Consider the following 19,388-nt stretch of genomic DNA (forward strand, 5'->3'; position numbering starts at 1 on the left):
TAGTAGTGAACTTGTCCTACTTCGGCGGCTCATGACTGTTTGAATATTCATGCTAAGTACGTAAATGTGGAGCAGTTAACTTTTTCGAAGCTGTACTTTGCGCATACTTATTATCTCTCTCAGGGTCGTGGTCACACTCGCCCACTTCGTCATCTCCCGTTGAAGCCCAGTCTGGGCAAAGGCTGCGCAATGCGATAGCTTCTTCTGAGTTGGTAATTTCTTGTGAAGTCACTAATAGACTTATATTGTTACGACCTATCTTCGTCAACGTAGTCAACAGTCAACGCTAATAATAAGCAAACCTTTTCCTCAATCAAGAAAGATTTGATTGATGGATTGATTGATATGTTGGATTTAACGTCGCAAAACCACCATATGATTATGAGAGACGCCGTAGTGGAGGGCTCCGGAAATTTCGACCACCTGGGGTTCTTTAACGTGCGCCCAAATCTGAACACACGGGCCTACAACATTTCCACCTCCATCGGAAATGCAGCCGCCGCAGCCGGTAATCGAACCTGCGACCTGCGGGTCAGCAGCCGAGTAGCTTAGCCACTAGACCACCGCGGCGAGGCGGGGTTCCTTAACGTGCGCCCAAATTTAAGCACATGGGCGTACAACATTTCCGCATCCATAGGAAATGCAGCCGCCGCAGCCGGGATTCAAACCCGTGACCGGCGGGTCAGCAGCCGAGTACCTTAGCCACTAGACCACCGCGGCGGGGCACCTCGTTTAAGAAGGAAAGCAAGGAACACAACCAGTACAGCGTGTACAAGCATGGCTGCTGCAAAGTGAAAAACCGCCTGCAGCTTATCTTCGGCCACTATTCGAGCCCTATCTACACACAGAAGACGTGAGCACACGTGCCATGAGATATAGCCCTACCCAATAAAACGAGCCAATCTGAAGTTTCAAGGTTATCTCGTTCGACTCTAAGCACTGTATTCAGAAACGCTGCTTGACTTGAACTTGACTTGCCACTGACTTCAATTGCAGCACAAACGCCTTTCGAACGCGCTGTCTTTAGGTCGAGCCAAGACAGCACAGACGCATTTCAAATGCGTTGCTTTGAAGGCGGTTCCAAGTCAAGTTCATGTCAAGCGGCGTTTCTTAATATACGGGTAACCTACGTAAATGACGTAACACTGTCGCTTGAAACTTGTTGCAAACCCCGGCACGGCACGAGGTAGTATGCTACTTTTCAGTAAAAAGATTTTCAACCACATGCCATGAAAGTGCCAAATGTATAGAGGGAGCTATACATTAGTAGCTGCAAATGAAATGAAGGAGCTTTGACAACGCAGTTTTTTTTTTCAAACTAGGCATGTATGCTAAACTTGGCAAAAGCTCAAGTCTAACACCAAGATCACCATCACTTTTTCGGTATTTAAGCCCTTCATTGGTTCTAGGCATTGAAAATGAACACTTGGGCGTGTGAGTGGGCATGTTAACAGCATCGTTCTTCGGTTGCTTCCCAACATGCGTTTGTTCATACAGATAGCGGAATGCCTTCGAATCTGCGCGGCATCGAACAGAGCAGCTGTCATTGCCACGTTTTCGCCTAGAGTGTGCGGTCGCCAGCTGAAGTACGTTGAACATGACTTGCCTTGGCAAACCTCCTGGATCATGGCTCTATCGCACAAGTTCAGCTCATCGACTTCGACATCGCCGTTGCCTGAATATTTAAATGAACGCCAACCGCCTGCGCCTTTTAGTGAGCGTATGAACAGCATTGTTCTTCGTTTGCTTCACAACATGCGTTTGTTCATGCAGGTCAGTAAGGACACTTCGTTGTTTGCTAATAAATCTAGCAATACCTGTCTTCCGCTGTTCCCATGCCCACTAGTGCGACTTTTCTGCTTGTGCAATCAATTTATGTGTGTGGTCAGCTGATTTCGCAATCAAGAGATATAGAGCGAAACCCTTGCCCTTCGAATAGTACTTCTGGCGTTGTTGCACTATCTAAAGACAATGCAAGCGATGTGGGACTACACAATAGGTTGAATGATATGTTAAGCCTATTCCGAGGTGCGACCTCACGCACAGCAGAATGGGAACCGAGCAGCCACATTTATTTTGTCTATTCCTAAATTCATGGTAGCTCAAGAAACTATGAAGAACAACATATATGTTATTGATACAAGGCTCTGCACTGTTAAAACTAAAACGTTTACCGCAGGCGCTGCTCAACAAGGTCTTACGGTAGTTTTTAGCACGAAATAAACACGAGAGACGGACAAGTTCAAACTATAAAGGCACCCACATATATACTCACGAAAACAAAGTCTGAAGTCATATTAGCAGAAAATAAATTATATTAGTGGCACGCGCTCAAGCAATCTATCTCAGTGGCATGCGACGTGATAGAGGGCCTTGCAACGCATTCCCCACCCAATCTGTCAATAAAATATGCTTCCTCTTATTCTCGTGCAACTTTTCGTTTTAATCCTCTGAGCACCTCAGTTTTTGATAGCAAGGGTGCACAGTCGCATTGTATAAAAAGAATAAAACAAGGTGCACCTCTCATTGAAGCCTTACCCTCTAACAATCCATTGTTCACATACACGAAGTTAGAAAGAAGGCCTTCCGCGACAACCTTCCTCCTATCGGTTTTTCGACCTTTCCCTCATTTGGCGACCTCACTAGTGGCGTAATGAACGAAATTTTTTGTTCGTTATTGACTTCTAGTAGGCTTTCCTGCAATCGCTTAAGGTAAAAGCGGTGCTGACACTGCCGAGAGCGATTACAAGAGAGGTACAGGGAGTTTCCGCTCCATGACCGTGTTTTCACGTAGAAATATTTTCCGCAACATACAACACTTGATGATAATGTTGACTCTAATGTCTGTCTCGTCACCCACTGTGCACACTTATCCCTCCGCTCACGCGCTGGTTCACAATCAGCAGTTGACTCACGATATCAGCGCTATACCGCGCGCTACCGCCGCTATGTCATAGGGGATGCCCGAGAGGAAGTGCATAAGTGCCTGTAGTTGCAAACTCCATTTTTTGCTCTTTGCCAATATAAGAAGTACACAAAGAAAGCAAAATGAACTTGAGACTGCAATTGATGCTTGTTATGCCGATGTTGTTTCAGTAAATGAAACACAGCTTTCTTCTAAGGTATTGAATACGGAAGTGTATCACTGCAGAAATCGGTGTAACATATTTGCCTTAAATAGAGTGAAAAGATGTAGCAATGTTGTTTAAATAGCTGTTTCGAGAAATTTTGTTGCATCAACCATTAACTTCCCAAGTAACCTGGAACATTTCCGCGTGGAGCTTTGTGTACGTATCAAGCAGTTTATTTTGGCCATATGTTACGGTCCCCCATCTTCGCGTGCAACTTTCGTTCACAAAATGCATGACGCGCTTAACAAGATCGCTGTACGCTTTCGCAACCATCTTATCAATTTAATTGGTTACTTCAACCACCATACTTTTATGTGGAATTGTACAACGACTATCTGAGCCTTTTTTCGACTCAGTGTAACAAATTTTTAATGACTTGTTCGGATTTCAACCTGTCACAGCTTGTCACTGAACCTACTCGAACAACATTAACCACACTCAATAATTTAGATCTCGTTCTAACAAACCAACCAAGTCTTCTTGCTTTAGTCCTGCATCTACCTGGCCTCAGTGGTTACTACTTGCTTCATTTTGACGTAGAGGTTTGTGTATACAAAAACACTAATCGGGAAAATCCCATTAGGGACCATAATCAGGCAGTCTTCAACGCCATTAACAGTCAACTAGGTCGTTTCCTGCACCTATACTTGCGGGACTTTTCACTGCGTTCTGTCGACACTAATTGAGAATTGTTTAAGAACGCCACTGAACGTCTTGCTAATGCTTTTGTGCAGCTTGAGTCTTTGAGGTGGGACAAAGCAACGCTTTGTTTCAATAAACTTTTGAAAAGACTTTTACAGGATTAAAATATTGTTTCGCTCAGGTAAGAAGTTAAATATAGGTTGTGAGGGAATCCTACTTTCTCACAGCTTCTGAGTATAAAGCTGCGTTAAAAAACGCCAAGAATACATTCCTTAACCACACTTTTTCTGCTGTACCGATTAGCATTACCAAATAACCTTGGAACGTAATGATAAGGAAGACAACACCACATTGCTACGTACATCGCCTGATGGTGTCGCCTTTCCATCAAATGAATATGCATCTGTTCTAAACAATATCTTTGCAGTGGCTTTGTCCACCGATGTTTCTTGTGATGATTGCGACTACCCTGTTTTTGATGTTCATCTCAAGGACTCAGTGATTTTTGAGGCACCAGACATTCAGAGCATTATACAAATTTTCTAACTTCCCTCTTCCTGTGGAATTGACAACAATAAATCCCAAATTTTCATTAACACCAAGTCATGCTGTTCGACAGTTTTTACTAAAATATTTGAAGAATCTCTTGAAAGAGGTTGTATTTGAAGTCATTTGAAAATTGGTAGGGTAATTTATCAGCGCAAATCTGGAGGTCTGGAAATAAACTTTGTGCTGATAACTTTCGTTGTCAACGCCTATCTGCCAGATCCGTTTCGATCCGCGTCACCTGAGCGTCTACTAGCGTGAACTTCTCGACGCCGCTCACAGAAAAACGCTCGTCACCGGTGCATTAGGAGCGTCCAACAGTACTTGCTTGGGCGTTTCCAATGATTCCCCCCCCCCCCAAAAAAAAGGGTAGCTGTGCGCGGCTGTTCATTGACCACCGGTGTGTAAACGCCGTAACATATAGAGACTCGTACCCCTTCCCATCAATCTACTCCGTTATGTACTTCCTTGGGGCCGACGAATTCTCCACTACTCTTCACTATAGCCGAGGCTTCATGCAAATTCTCTTAGCAGAGTGCAATGCTGAGAAAACGTATTTACTTGCCACAGGCGATTGTTCGAGTTTTCGAGGTTACTTTTCGGGTTCGGCAATTCACCGGCCACATTTCAGCGTGTCATGGACATTGTGCTTCGAGATGTCAAACTCAGTTACGCAATGGCTTACATGAATGACGTGGTAGTGTTTTCACAAACATTCGGCGAGCACCTGATCCACTTGACCACTGTATTACAACAAATGCAAGACGCTGGCATCACCATAACCCCACGGGAAGTTCAGTTAGTCTGAAACAAAATAAACATCTTAGGTTTCATTTTCGAGGAAGGCACAATATGGCCAGATGAACAAAAACTTCAGGCCACCCTGCTGTTTCCGCCACCAACGGGCGTTAAGAGCCTGCAGCGCTTTTTGGGTGTCGTGGGCTTCTACCACCACTTCATTTCTCACTGCGCCGATCTGGCTAGACCACTTCTCCTGCGCAAGGGTACCCGTTGATTTCGGACTAACATAGAGCAGGCAGCAATCCAGGCTCTGTCGGAGGCTATCGCTGATACAGCGCGGCTGTACCTTCCTGACCAGTACTTACCCTTCATTGTGCGGACCGACGCAAGTGAATATGACCTCGGAACAATTTTGCTCCAAGAATATCTAGGGCTGCTTTACCTGCTAGCATTTGCCAGCCACATGCTCTTAGGCGCCTTTCTGCGAATACTATTGCACGACACTCCTCTGTTACGCTGTATACAGCGTAACAAAGGAGTGTCGTGCAATAGTATTCGCTCTGAAGAAATTCGACATGTAACTGGATAGAGCTTCATTCAGGATTCAAACCGATCACGAAGTTCCGTCATGGCTATCAAAGCTCAAAAATTCATCCGGTCGTCCGGCCCGGTGGACTCTTTCTCTTCAGAAGTATAATTAGAGAGTTAAGTACAAGAAAGCCAGCAACATGAAAGTGGCTGACGCGCTTTCCCGAGTGCCACTGTCAGGGGATGGTAAACCAGCTGCCGAGGTCCTGGTCACGACAGTGCCTGATGATGCTTGGGGACCACCGCTCTCACGACAGCTGTTCCTTGACGCTCAGAGAAGCGACAATCAGTGCAAGCAAATATGCAGTGGCCTCGGCACTGTCGACCCCGCCAGTAACACACAGTCCGCAAACACCCGTGGCAGCTACTTGCAAGCCAATGACGGCCTGCTTTTGCGTTACATGCCCTCCCTTTATACGCAGGACGAGGAATCTTCGTTCCGCGTTTTGATTCCTAGAACTCTACGCAAAACTTTATAGGCGTACTTTCATGACACACGCCTCGAAGGTCACAGTGAAGGCAAGAGAACATGTGAAAACTTTTGTCGCGTCGACGCATGGCCGCACATGAGAAAGGACGTCATCACATACATTCACACTTTCCCTACCTGCCAGACCACAAAACCGAGGCGAGGCAAATTACCGGACCTCATGCAATCTGTGGAAAGCAGGTACCCATGGGAATTTGGTGCCTGTGACGCAATGTACCCGTACCCGAGATCAGCTAAGGGGTGTCGGTATTTGTTAGTAGTCACTGACAATTTTTCGAAATGGGTAGAAGTGTATCCGTAATGCCGGCTCGATTCAAAATTATTTTTGGAGTGTCTGCTGCAGACGTTCCCTCACTTTGGTTTTCATAAGCAGCTAATAACAGACAATGCCACACATTTCAGAGGTAGAATATTTGCGGACACTTGCAAAGTTCTTCGTGTACTCCACGAAAAAAAACACCTTATCACCCTCAAGACAACATTACTGAGAGCTTAAACAGGAACCTTAAAACAATTTTGGTGGCTTTCACTGACTGGCACAGAAACTGGGACGCCCGCGTACAGGAAATGACATTCGTCACGCGAACAACGGTGAATCGGTCAACTGGCTTCGCTCCAGCAGCCATTCTCTTAGGTCGTGAGCTCAAATTTCCCATCGAACATGCAATCACCGTTAACTCCAAATCCAAGTGCGGCAGCTACGCGACGTTCGTGCAAAACTTTTCTAATTGGGATATCAGAGAGAACTTCTAACTAGCCCACCTAGAAAATCGCAATCAATATAACAAGAGGAGGCGACCTCTAGAGTTCGCGGTCGGCGATGAGGTGCTCCGCCGCAGGCATCCGCGCAGTGATGCAGCAAAAGGGTTTGCTGCTTCCCTCGCACCATGATGGGATGGTCCCTACTTGATTGCAAAGCGAATTTCTAGGTTGGCATACCTTCTCAAGAACAAACGCGGTGGTCGAGTAACAGGCCCTGTAAACGTGTGTGACCTCAAAGCTTACAACGAGCGCATACTTGACCCGTAAGTGCATTCCCCCTACCGTTAGCATTGCTGTCCTGTGTGCGAGTCGTTTGTCAATCAAGAGACGGTGCCTTTTTGTTGTCCTGCAGCAGAAATCTTGCCTTTCGCAAAACACCCGCAGCAACTTCAGTGTCTACAATCCTGCGACAAAGCAAATGGCTGAGACCCATCATGAAACGCCGGAGCAGGCTTCTGTGAGCATCGACACATGCTACACGCACGTGCCATCCTGGGCAACAGGTGGGGCAAAGACAGGCCACAAATTGTTACGTGATGTGCGACGTGTGCGCAGACTCCGTTCAGTGCAACTCATGACAAAGACATACGACGAGCGGGGATGGATTTCGGTGCCTGACAAACTGTGTCGACAGGGACACGTGACTAATAGTAGTGTTGTGGTGCCCGCGAACTCTGCACTAATCAGGGACTGCTTTTTAGTTTACCGTTTTGTATTTTTATAGTGTTCATTATCGCATTTAGTAGTCTGTGGACTATCACACTCGGTGGAGTGTCCAATCTTGATGAGGCGGGGGGCAGTGTCGGGCTGATGGGCCCTTATCTGCAGCATGCACGGTAAAAGCAGGGCGAGGAGAGCACGTGCGCATTACACATGCGTGGGACGAGCGTAGGCATCCAAAAAGCCACAGGGGGCGGAAAAGTGGCGGGCAGATACGAAGGGGTGCGTGACGAGCCCAGGGGCTTTTGCTTTGGCAGGCGAGTGATGGGATGTGGCGTCGGTCGCGCTAGGCGCGAGGGGTGTTTCCACCGTGCGTGCTACAGAGGTGAAGCCTCACCGGTTTTGGAGGCGCCGGCTACACGTCGAGGCGACAGCCCGTATTCTAGGGCGAGTTGCTTGTTAGTTTTATTTCTTGCTGTTATGTTTGTGCTGCTTTCCTGCTGTCATTTCACTTTGTATGTTGGGTTGACCGCCAGTCTGCGCGGATTGTTGTGAACACCACTATCAGTGCCAGTGTCTTGCTGCAATCTCAATTTTCTTTTACGTGGCCACAAGTTCGGCTGACTAAACAGTTTATTATTGATTGATATGTAGGGTTTAACGTCCCAAAACCACCATACGAATAAGAGAGACGCCATGAAGGAGGACTCGGGAAATTTCGACCACCTAGAATTCCTTACCGTGCACCTAAATCTGAGCACATGGGCCTACAACATTTCCGCCTTCATCGGAAATTCAGCCGCCACAGCCGGGATTTGATCCCGCAACCTGCGGGTCAGCAGCTGAGTACCTTAGTCACTAGACCTCTGCGGCGGCGCGTACACATCAGGTTTGGCAGCACTGCGCAATCTCTGTAACTGCAATATTTTTGCCTGCGTTGTAGTACTGATGGGCTGAATAGAGGATAGAACGAATTCTTAGGCTAGTTAGTGATTTATAATCGATGCGTTTGCACAGGCCAAGAAAACGCAGATGTAGGGACAACGCAACACGAGCTCTGAATTAAACTAAATTTTGCTAGCGAGAACGCTGGAAATTATGCGCATGATAGCACCCAGCCCACCTCAGCACAAATTTGGAACACAATGCGTCACAGCGAGGCACTCAATTTCCTTTTGAATGATGGTCTCAGGAGGTATGCTAACACAGAGGTCATCCAGCAGTTGCAATTAACTTGCGTCGATGATCTCGCATGTTCGCTGCTGATGATGCCTTGCGAAAACAGTGTACTTTTCAAATTTCGGTTTACAACCACACTCCATATAAGAAATTGCCAAATGGCTTATAACAGTTTTGTTTATATAACAGCGATGCTCCTCTAAATGCTAATTCAAGCACCTGCCCGTTTCTCCAACATAATTCTTGCCGCAGGACAATGCAATCAAGTAAAGAATGGTCGCAACACATGCTACTAACTGCATCTTGTGTTTGGTTGTGCAGCCGCTCCTTCGTGCGGCCTGAGCATTCACAAATTTTCAGAGCACTCAAAGCTTTTCTGGGGTCGAGAAAACAGCATTGACGTCCACCTCATCACCTGTATTTTTTTTTTCAAATTATGTGAAATACTATACAGGTAGGAGAGCACCGCAACATGCTTTTGTGTCACTGGCCGCAGAGTTTGCTGGTGCTTGCGCGGGCCTGCTGAGCGCGTTTAGTAGTACCACTTTTATTTTTTTCTTTTATTTTCTTCCTTTTGTTTTGAAGAAGCGAAAATATCGGGCTGTAGGGTAATCGCGCAGTGTTGCAGAGTGTATATGCGGAGTAGACCTAATTATCCTGATAGCGGGAGGGCACAAACTACCTTTCTGCAATATTGTGGTTTGCACTCGATTAGTCCCTCGTGTTTCATTTGACGCTGACTACAAGTCTACAGTTTATAGTGTAAAGTTGAGGGAGTGAAAATGAATGACAAAGACAGTATGTTGCCAGTGAATTTTTTCTCGTCGACTTTTGAGTTTAGCGGCTTTATCGTCGGTCTCAAAGTAGCAATACTGTTATGTCTTGAGCCAATGCAAGTTATTGGGGCTATGGTGTAATGAAGTCAAGTTCATAATTGATGGCCTCGTTTAGATGAAATGTTCTTTTTCACTCAACGTATGCTCAGCTGAACTAATGCACACGGACTGGTTGCTGCTAATAACCACCTGCCGATAGCAAATATGACAACTTCCAGCGGTGGCCTCGTTCAATGAAAGAAACGCATCTCATTTTCGGGCTCAACGAAGGCTCCATACTTCAGCAGTATCTGTGTAGCTGCTATTGCAATGGAGTCTGCAACGCACGTCGAGCGTCTCGGGCGTAACCTTACACTCGTCTTCTTGTGTTCCACTTTACTGATCACTGTCCACTGCCTCGAATCAATGAAGGGCTTCGATCCCGAAAAGGTCAGGAGGCTTTTGGTTTCAGAGTCGAGATTTTGCTACTTTTAGCAAAGATGCATCTTTAAAACAAACGACGCTAGCAAAGCAAATTATTTTGGTATGTTCGGGAAAAACTGTTTCCTAAAATGATAGTGATGGAGCACACCTTTCAGTAGCAATAATAATATGTAGTGTTTTACTTTCTAGAGCATGATATGATTATGAGAGAAGCCGTAGTGAAGGGTTTTGGAGATTTAAACCGTCTGGTAAACTTTAACGTGCGCTGACGTCGTCTTTTTCTCTGGATAGAAATGTGGGCGCATGGGCCAAAGCTTAACCCGCGACCTTCAGATTAACTGCTGAGCACCACGATCACTTCTCTATACCACGATGAAATGGAAGAAGTAGAAACAGAAACAAAAGTTGTTGTTGTGATAGATTAAAAAGTATGTGTGCAAAGAGCGTTGATGCGTTGACGAGAACGAAATTCCAGTTCACTTCCCGATGGGATTTTTATATTGATGCATCCACATGGAAATTTTTCTCACAAGCACAGATTGCCCAAAATAGTTGTGCCTGTTCACTTCCGCTATCTGTGTCGGTGCTTGACACGTTACCATTTCATTAACAGGGTCCATACCCGTACAAATATTGTCCATACCCTGAATTCATTTATAAGAAACTGAATGATCTGCGCGCAGCCTCACGTTCGGAGTATTGGCTCTGAAAAATCTATAATATAGACTAGGAAGAGCAATGGACCCAAAATCGAACCCTGTAGCACTCCGGAAGTTATTCTAACCTTTGAAAAAGAACCATTTACTCGGGCGCACTGTTTTTTAGAGTATAAATAATCCCTCAGCCAACCAGGACCAGATAAAGGCAGATCCAAGAAAAGAAAATTTATATAATGAAAGAGCACATGGAGCAGGGTCATACGCCTTCTGAAAGTCCTAAAATATTGAATAGACTTGATAACCTTAATTTTAAGAACTTATAAGATCTTGACAAAATTTGCACAGTTGTGTAACACAAGACAGTTCGAACTTAAAACCATGCTGAACTGTACAGAAACAACCAGTCAATTCCAAGTGCTTCACATTAAAGATATATATAGCGTATTGAAAAAGTATACAGCATACGCTTGTCAATAAACTGGCCGAAAGTTGGCGCTATTATTTTTTTTTTCGAACTTTGCTATTGGCACAATATTGGCTTGTTTGCACTCATATAGCAGCTTGGGTTCTTCAAGTGATTTTTCAAGTGAGACCACTGAAAAGGGAGCTTGCCTATTCCTTCAATACGAGACTAGGAATAGCATCCGGCACCGGAACGAAGTATGAATTGAGTCGTTCGGTGAAATCGAACACACCACTAGTGCAGATAACAAAGCAATTTGTAGGTTCAAATCCCTGGGGCGTCGTTTATGGAATTTCACCTTGAATGGTTCAGAAAACGCAATTTGAAAATAGCGGTGTACGTATGGGGTTATGTAGAAAAAGCGAAGTTTTTCTCAAAATCTTGTTGTTTGGTTCTTTTTTATGTTAAATACACAAGTTAATACCAGTTATTTAGCTGCACAAATTTCCGTACACACAGTATCTTTCAAAAGATACTATCCAAATAGGCTCACCACCCGTTCCCTACGAAACCGAAACTGAAAGGGCCAGTTTTGTGTGCTTAATGGGGTTAGCTTGGTATGTAGCACATTTTTGGCTATTTATCAATCATATCAGTTAGCTTGGTATGTAGCAGTTGGTTGGCTATTTGTCAATCATATCAACAACGGCACGTCAATATGCTCTAAAAGCATTGCTAACATATCATAACACATTATAAATTATAAACTTTTCAATAGTTAAACCAGAAAAGGGTAAATGTGTTGTCCGCGGTTAAGAGAACGTGTGCGAGCCTGTAAACCATCAAACTGGCTTTGTATGACGACATTTGCCATTTTAATAGTGGTATCACAAGCACATTTATATTTTTTAAGCTAATTGTTAACCAACCTCGTATCTACACTAAATAAGTGTGCCTCACAAACCTTCAGCACCGCTGCACCACAGCGCCCTGTCATGTCACTGACGCTGCAAAACAAGCTAGGGAAAAAATTCAGAAATACCACTAGAGAAAACGCACACAATCTTAAAGTCCGCAATCAAGCAAGCTGCAAAATTTTTGATTTTGTTCAAAGACTTCGTTTTTCAGCGATGAGCTGGATTTCTCTTACTGGGAAACCTTTAAGCAGCTCCTCTGCCAGACTTTCAGCAACCCTTCTGTCCGTTCTGACGTTGCCAAACGGAAGCTTGCTGAGCTTGTCCAGACCTCTGGCGAGTCTTCTATATATTTGTATATGGAACACATCCTCGCCCTTTACCACCGCGCCGATGAATCGATGTCAGAAAAAGACCGCATTCACCACCTGCTCAACGGCATCGACACCATGGAGTTTAACGCTCTGGTAGCAAATAATCCTACCACAGTCGCGTATAATATCAGCACGTGTCAGTGACTCGATGATCTTCATCTTCTTCGCTTGCAACCTAACGTACCTGCTCCGTGAGCATTCAACGGCAGCGAGCTACATACCGTAATCCATTCTATTATCCGCGAAAAGTCGCAACTACAAGCGTCGTCATCCTCTCTTGAGCTCCGTTCCATACATTCTAAAGACAGGCTTCGCCACTTCGTCAGAGAAGAGCAGGCGTCAATGACATGCACTCAGACCCCGAACTCACAGCCCGCATCAACGCCAACCTACGCCCAGATTGCTGCTCTCGCGCCACCTTCCGAGCTGCCACCACAACTTAGGTCGACAGTGCTTGCTTTGCCCAATGTTCTCACACCAAGGGCAACGACTGCGCCTTTCAACACCTGGCTTTCACCACGACTTGTTTTCTATTATTGCAGAATCTGAGGCCACATCTCTAGGTTCTCCCGCTGGATTCAATAGGACGAGAGGGGTGGCTAAGACAATTTTCAACAAGATGACTTTGCCTCTGTTCCACTTCGTCGCTGCCCATATAATTACCAACATCGGTCACCGTCTCCGCAGATCTTCTTTTGCAGCCGATACGTTCTGTTCATCACGTCGTCGCTCCCCATCGCCTATGCGGCGCTACTCTTGTTCTCTTTATCCAGCTACCAAGGCGTATGACCCTCGACTAGAGAACTGAACAGTGCTGCTTCAGAAGGAAAAGCTACATTGCACGGCCTGCTTAAACCTCCTCCGGAACATGCCTCAAATATTTTTTCCTATGTGTTGAGTGTGTTTGGACAGAAGACTTGGTGGACACGGGTTCATCTTTTTATGTGATCAGTGTAGACCTGTATTCTCGTTTACGAAAAGTTAAGATGCCATATGATGGTCCGCCTCTTCGGTGTGCTAATGAAGCTTTTGTACGACCCTCCTGTGTTTGCACAGTGAAAGTTTTTATTGAGCGCATTCTTCATCACACACAATTTCTCATTGTGTCTATGTGTTCTAACGACCTGATTTCGGGATGGGGCTTCCTCTCTTCAGCTTCTGAGGTGATATCTTGCCGTCAAAGAATCCTTCACATGGCAGACACTGCACTTTCTTGAGATATTGATGCACATTGCCTCCATTTTGCCACGGCTGCGGATTGCTTCATTTCTCCAGGCCATGAGCATATCCCGAAGCTGACATCCGTTACCATCATTAATGATAATATGGTCCTTGCACCGCCCGGACGTTGCATATCTGGAAGCCTTACCATTGCTCCGAGCCTGGTTACAGTGTACTATAAGGGGGCAGTGGAATTAACGAGGAGGCCGCACCGCACCTCGGCTGATATGCTGGCAGGTGACAGTAGCGGTGGCACTGTAGTCCCATGGTACTGAAGATGTCGGGATCGTCTGCATTGGGAGCGCGCGAGCCATAGCCTGCGATAGCGTGTAATAGCTCGTTTTTAGCGTGTTTGATGCATTTCTGAGATTTTATCAGTGGACGCATCAGCTACGCGCCATGGTGCATGAGTTTATATGCAGGCACGCCGAAATAGCGTCGATACATTCACTGTTTCAGTAACCTGCCGACCCACACAAAAAAAGTCAATCGTTATTCGCAAGAATTAGCCTAACTTCTCACTGAAGCAGTGCTTTGAACAGCGTTACACCATATGTGGCTACTGGTGAACTACATACATAGAAGAAGTATCAAACCCACGAGTAAATCGTACGCTTCTTTTTTGTTGGCAGTCTCTACGATATTCAGAGCATAGCGTCCCTCATATGAGCCTACATGCGGTCGATTATTTCACGAGAAAGCTGAGCATAAGCAACACTGTTACAACAATCATATCGGTAACGACTCAGTTTTATAATGCGAGGTTTGCGGAAGATAACACTTTATTACTTTTAAAGGCTCATTAAATTGTAAACATATCGAAAACAACACACAAACATAATAAAAAGCACCAATCGTATATACAGCCCGTCTGTTATTCTGCGTGAATTCATTGTAACTAGCTTTCATTCTGCATGCACAGCTTAAACTGTGCTGCTTACAAATATTCTATTGGCCTAACGTCATTGCAAGCCAGCAAATTTATGACGATATTTCGTATTATAAGTGTAGTTGTATGATTAAGTCTCAGAAGTGTAGGCAGGCTGATGTGCATCTTGTTTTGAGAATTTTCACTTGTACATGTACATGGACACAGTGAATACATATATATATATATATATATATATATATATATATATATATATATATATATATATATATATATATATATATATATTTATATATATAAGGAAAAGAAGTGTATACCTAAGAGGTCCTTTTTTCGTGTTTTGACACAATATTACTGAGATCTAACAGGCAATAATGTCAAGGAATATATAGGGAAAGTTATTAGAACCAATGTAATTTAAATAACAAGAAAGAAAAGTGGGTGAGAAAATAACCTGCCGTGAGCAGGAATCGAACCTACGACCTTCAAATAAAGCGTTTGATGCTCTACCCACTGAGATATCACAGCGGTCATCCCCCTATTCACATTTTTTGGTTTATATGTGAATTTGAACTTGGGGGTGTCAGTAAGCGCCATCTGTAACCAAGCGGCGAGTGTGGAACACACTTTTACGAGCCTGTGTAGCGTCCCGTAGCACGTGAACTTATTACGAGCGGACAGCTGACCAATAGTTCCTCGTATACAACCTAACAACACCAAGTCTGCCAGTACGAGACCCTCGTTAATGAATAAGAGAAAAAAAGCGTACACCTAAGGGCTCGTTTTTCCGTGTTTTGACACAAGAATAATGAGATCTAACAGACAATAATTCCAAGGATTGTATAGGAAAGTTATTAGAACCAATGTAATCTAAATAAGAAGAAAAAAGAGTAGGTGAAGAAATAACCTACCGTGAGCAGGAATCGAACCTACGACCTTCGAATAACGCGTTCGATGCTCTACCACTTAGCTACCACTGCGGTGATCCTCCCTGCCACTTTATTGGGTATATATGTGAATTTAAACCTGGATTAACAGATGGATTGATATGGCTGTACGCTTTAGATCGGGCGATGGCTAACGCCACAAAGTCGTAATACTTAGTGAACCAAAAACTAGATTTATTTTTATTTCCTTTAAATGGTGAGGTTGAGGACTCGTAATTTGCAGTGAATGGTTTAATTTTCACTCGTCCCTTAACTTTAGACACCAATCAGATGAATTTCTTCTAGTTAATTCTACACGCTTAAAGTCTGTTTTGCCCTCCCTGTACCTAAGCCCCAGTGCATTGAAAAACTCTTCGCCATTATCCGGAACTATAGGGTGAAGCCCTTTACAGATCATTATCAAGTGTTCGGCAGTTTCTTCTTCCTCTCCACACGCACTGTGTACCGTGTCTACTCATTCGTATTTGGTTCGATATGTCTTGGTTCGCAGTACTTCCGTCCTGGCCTCAAACAGTAGAGAACTACTGCGAGTATTATCATAGATCCTTTTCTTAGCCATTTCCTGCTTAAAAGTTCGATAGATCTCTAATGCGTACTTCTTAATCATGCCGATTCGCACTTGCAAGAGGGGAGGTGGCATTTTATTGGGCGTCAAAAAAAAGTATTCCATCATTCCTTGTGAACACAAACTCCGATATCGAAATTGTCTGGATTGCCAGAAAGATATTCTGAATTAATATATTCGTCAGCTGTTGTTACCGTCCGCCTGACTCAAACAGCTCTTTTAACGATCAATTGCGCATTAGCCTAGAGAAAGCACCTTAGGTCTTCCCCTCAAACATTACTCATTTATTTGGCGACTTCGACTTCCCGTCAATTGTCTGGGACAGACTTCCTTTCTTTATGTAACGTATCAACTGAATTTATTCATTTGACCCTGGACAACAACCTCTTCCAAACTGTATCCCGGCCAACCCGTGGTCCAAACACACTGGACCCTATTCTTACAAGTCATCCTGAAACATTATTACACATAGAACATGTAGATGGTTTCAGCGGTCATAGTTTGCTTCAAGTCATTTTAAATATACCTTCTCCCGTTACTGATATGTTGTCGAAACTCATTCGTAATTACAATAAAGTAATTACGTCGCAATAAATAGTGGACTAGATAGCTTTTGGGAGCATGAAATGGTGCCATCTTTTCGCAGTAGGTCAGTTGAAGAAAATTGGCTGATGTTTAGAGAAAAGATGTCCACAATATTAGATATATACATTCCTCGCGTTGAGATCAGTAACCGTACATCTAATTCTCGATTCACTAAAACCATCAGACGTATGAAAAATAGAAAGAAACGGTTTTATAAGCACGCCAAACGCGTAAGAACACCATCAGCATGGACTGATTACAGGGCATACCTTAAGTCATACTGCTTCGCCGTGCTCGCAGCAAAGGATAAATACATTTCAAATTATCTGCCACAATTACTCAAGAACAATCCAACAAAGTTTTGGAAAACATTGAGCTCAAATCAAGGAAGTTCACAAATCGTCTTGTACAATGACAACGCGGTTGCCCTTTCTGAAAGTGAGTGTTCTGCGGCTTTGAATTCCTTTTTCACGTCCGTATTCACAAGTAAGGATAGCTAAGCGATACTGCTTGCACATGATTTCGATTTTAATTACATGGCACCAATAGACATTACTATTGAGGGCATTGCTTCACAAATGAAAAATCTTAAATTATCTTCATCGTGTGTAATTGATGGAATAAATTTTGAGATACTAAAAAACAGCATATCTATATCAAGCATCATCCTGTTTCACATCTTCAGGCGGTTCTTATCGTCCGGTGTCCTTCCTTCTGACTGTAAAATAGCAAAGGTAGTGCCTATCTACAAAAATGTAAGTAAAAACGCATGCGAAAGGTACAGGTTTATCTCACTCACCTGCATTTACAGCAAATTGCTGGAACACGTCATTGCTTCGCATGTTTACAAACATCTCGATTCGAACAGCTTCTTTTTCTCGGATCAACACGGTTTGAGAAGGGGACTTTCTTGCGAGACACAATTACTCGAATTTACAACAGATATCCACCTCAACATGAATCACTTCTTACAAACAGACTGCTTATTCTTTGACTTCTCGAAAGCGTTAGATCGCGTTGCACTATGCCGCTCCATATCAAAACTTTCAGCTCTAAAATTGGACTTCTCTACATTGTCATGGCTATGTAACTTTCTATGTAATCGAGAGCAATTTACTTCTGTTAATGAAGTCGACTCCTCTAAATCTATCGTTCCTTCTGGTGTGCCGCAGGGTAGCGTCCTTGGGCCTCTGTTGTTTTTAATCTATATAAATGATCTGCCTAACAACGTCACCTCTCGCATACGAATATTTGCCGATGACTGCATAATTTACCGCCCAACAACCAACATTGATGATCATATCACGCTTCAACGAGACCTAGATATTGTAAACCAGTGGTGTAACACATGGCTCATGACACTAAACATGTCGAAGTGTAAAATTATGTATTTCACCCGCAAACCTGCTAATTCACAGTTTTCTTATCACATGAACAGTAATGTCATATGGCCGACCATGACCTATAAGTATCTAGGCATGCACCATGCACCTAATCTATCATGGTCAGAGCACACAACTTGCGTATGTGCCAGTGCATCGAAATCATTAGAATTCTTGCGTCGAAACATGCGCAGTGCACCCTCCACCCTGCGAAAACTTGCGTACCTAACTTTTGTGCGACCGCAGTTTCAATATGCGTCTCCTATTTGGTCACCACATCAGAAATACCTTACCGAAGCTTTGAAAATCATTCAGAATAGGGCAAGCCGTTTCATTGCTCACAACTATAGTAACCTGTCTAGTATCACGCAAATAAAATGTAAACTATCATTACCGTCGTTAAGTACCCGCAATAATTTTGCATTGCTGTCATTGTTCCATAAGGTAATTCACTCTTACGACTTATCACTACCTTGTTTGAATCATCAAGTGGCGAAGATTGCACAACACTCTCAGTTACGCCCGCCTATATGGTGCGACGCAATCATTCAATTTTCCCCCACTACCTCGCGTGATTCATTTCCGGAACAGCTTACCAGACAACAATGCTTCCCTTAGAGACAATGACACTTTTTGTCTTAATTAGAACAAACATTTTTCCACACACTTGGCTTAGTATTCTTGATTTTTTAATAGTAAAACTTCTTTTTGATAAGCTATTGTAAGGGCGCTTTTCAAACTGATGGCGTCTGTCTTTTCATACCACTGTCATATATTTCTTAGTTTTTTACAATGACGTAATTGTATGGTGGCTGTTATAACGTTTATTGTGCCTGTATTTTGTATTATATTACTCCTACGCAATACTTACTATGTCGTGCGTAAATAATGTTTTGCACATATAGTTATCTGTTAATCTCTTTTCTACTTGTTATTTTATTGTACTGCCTTGTAATTGAACACTGTTGAAATCTTCCTTTACAATGTATTAATTTGTACGGTACACCCCCCTCACCGTATGCCTCTTACGGGGCCTGTGAGGTATTCTCAAATAAATAAATAAATAAATATCAGTCTCAGCTTCCTTCACCAACTTCTTAACCAATAATTCTTTTTGGTTTGGCCTTCTGCTGTTTTCTAAGTATTTACCAGTCAATTTTCTGGTTTGCTGCCTCAATTTGGTATCGACATTTTTCATGTAGAAGTAGCTGAATACCTTCCTAGCCCAACGCTCCTCTCCCATTTCTCTCAATCGCTTCTCAAACTTTATCTTGCTGCTAGCTGTCACACCGGTCCCGTTAATTCGGGAGGCAATCGCCGGGCTAATTCCAAGGGCCGAAGTATGGGCCCCCCGAACCGCACCACGAAAGCGTGGACAATTTAGGAGTGGTCCTTATTGGCGCGCCAGCAGACGCCGGCTGTGGCCCAAAGAACAAGTCAGAGCCGAGAGT

General features: G+C 43.9%; 1 protein-coding gene across 1 annotated transcript in view; it reads left to right on the forward strand.

The window, feature by feature from the left end:
• Positions 1 to 9,821: 9,821 nt before the first annotated feature.
• LOC142803551 (uncharacterized) overlaps positions 9,822 to 19,388 on the forward strand; it is a 207,787-nt gene continuing 198,220 nt past the window's right edge. Inside the window, exon 1 of the mRNA XM_075888674.1 lies at positions 9,822 to 10,004. Within this exon, the coding sequence (XP_075744789.1) occupies positions 9,885 to 10,004 (120 nt within the window). The 5' untranslated portion in view covers positions 9,822 to 9,884. The remainder of the gene's footprint in view (positions 10,005 to 19,388) is intronic.

The sequence above is a fragment of the Rhipicephalus microplus genome, chromosome 3 (genome assembly GCF_043290135.1).
Source record: "Rhipicephalus microplus isolate Deutch F79 chromosome 3, USDA_Rmic, whole genome shotgun sequence".
NCBI lineage: Eukaryota > Metazoa > Arthropoda > Arachnida > Ixodida > Ixodidae > Rhipicephalus > Rhipicephalus microplus.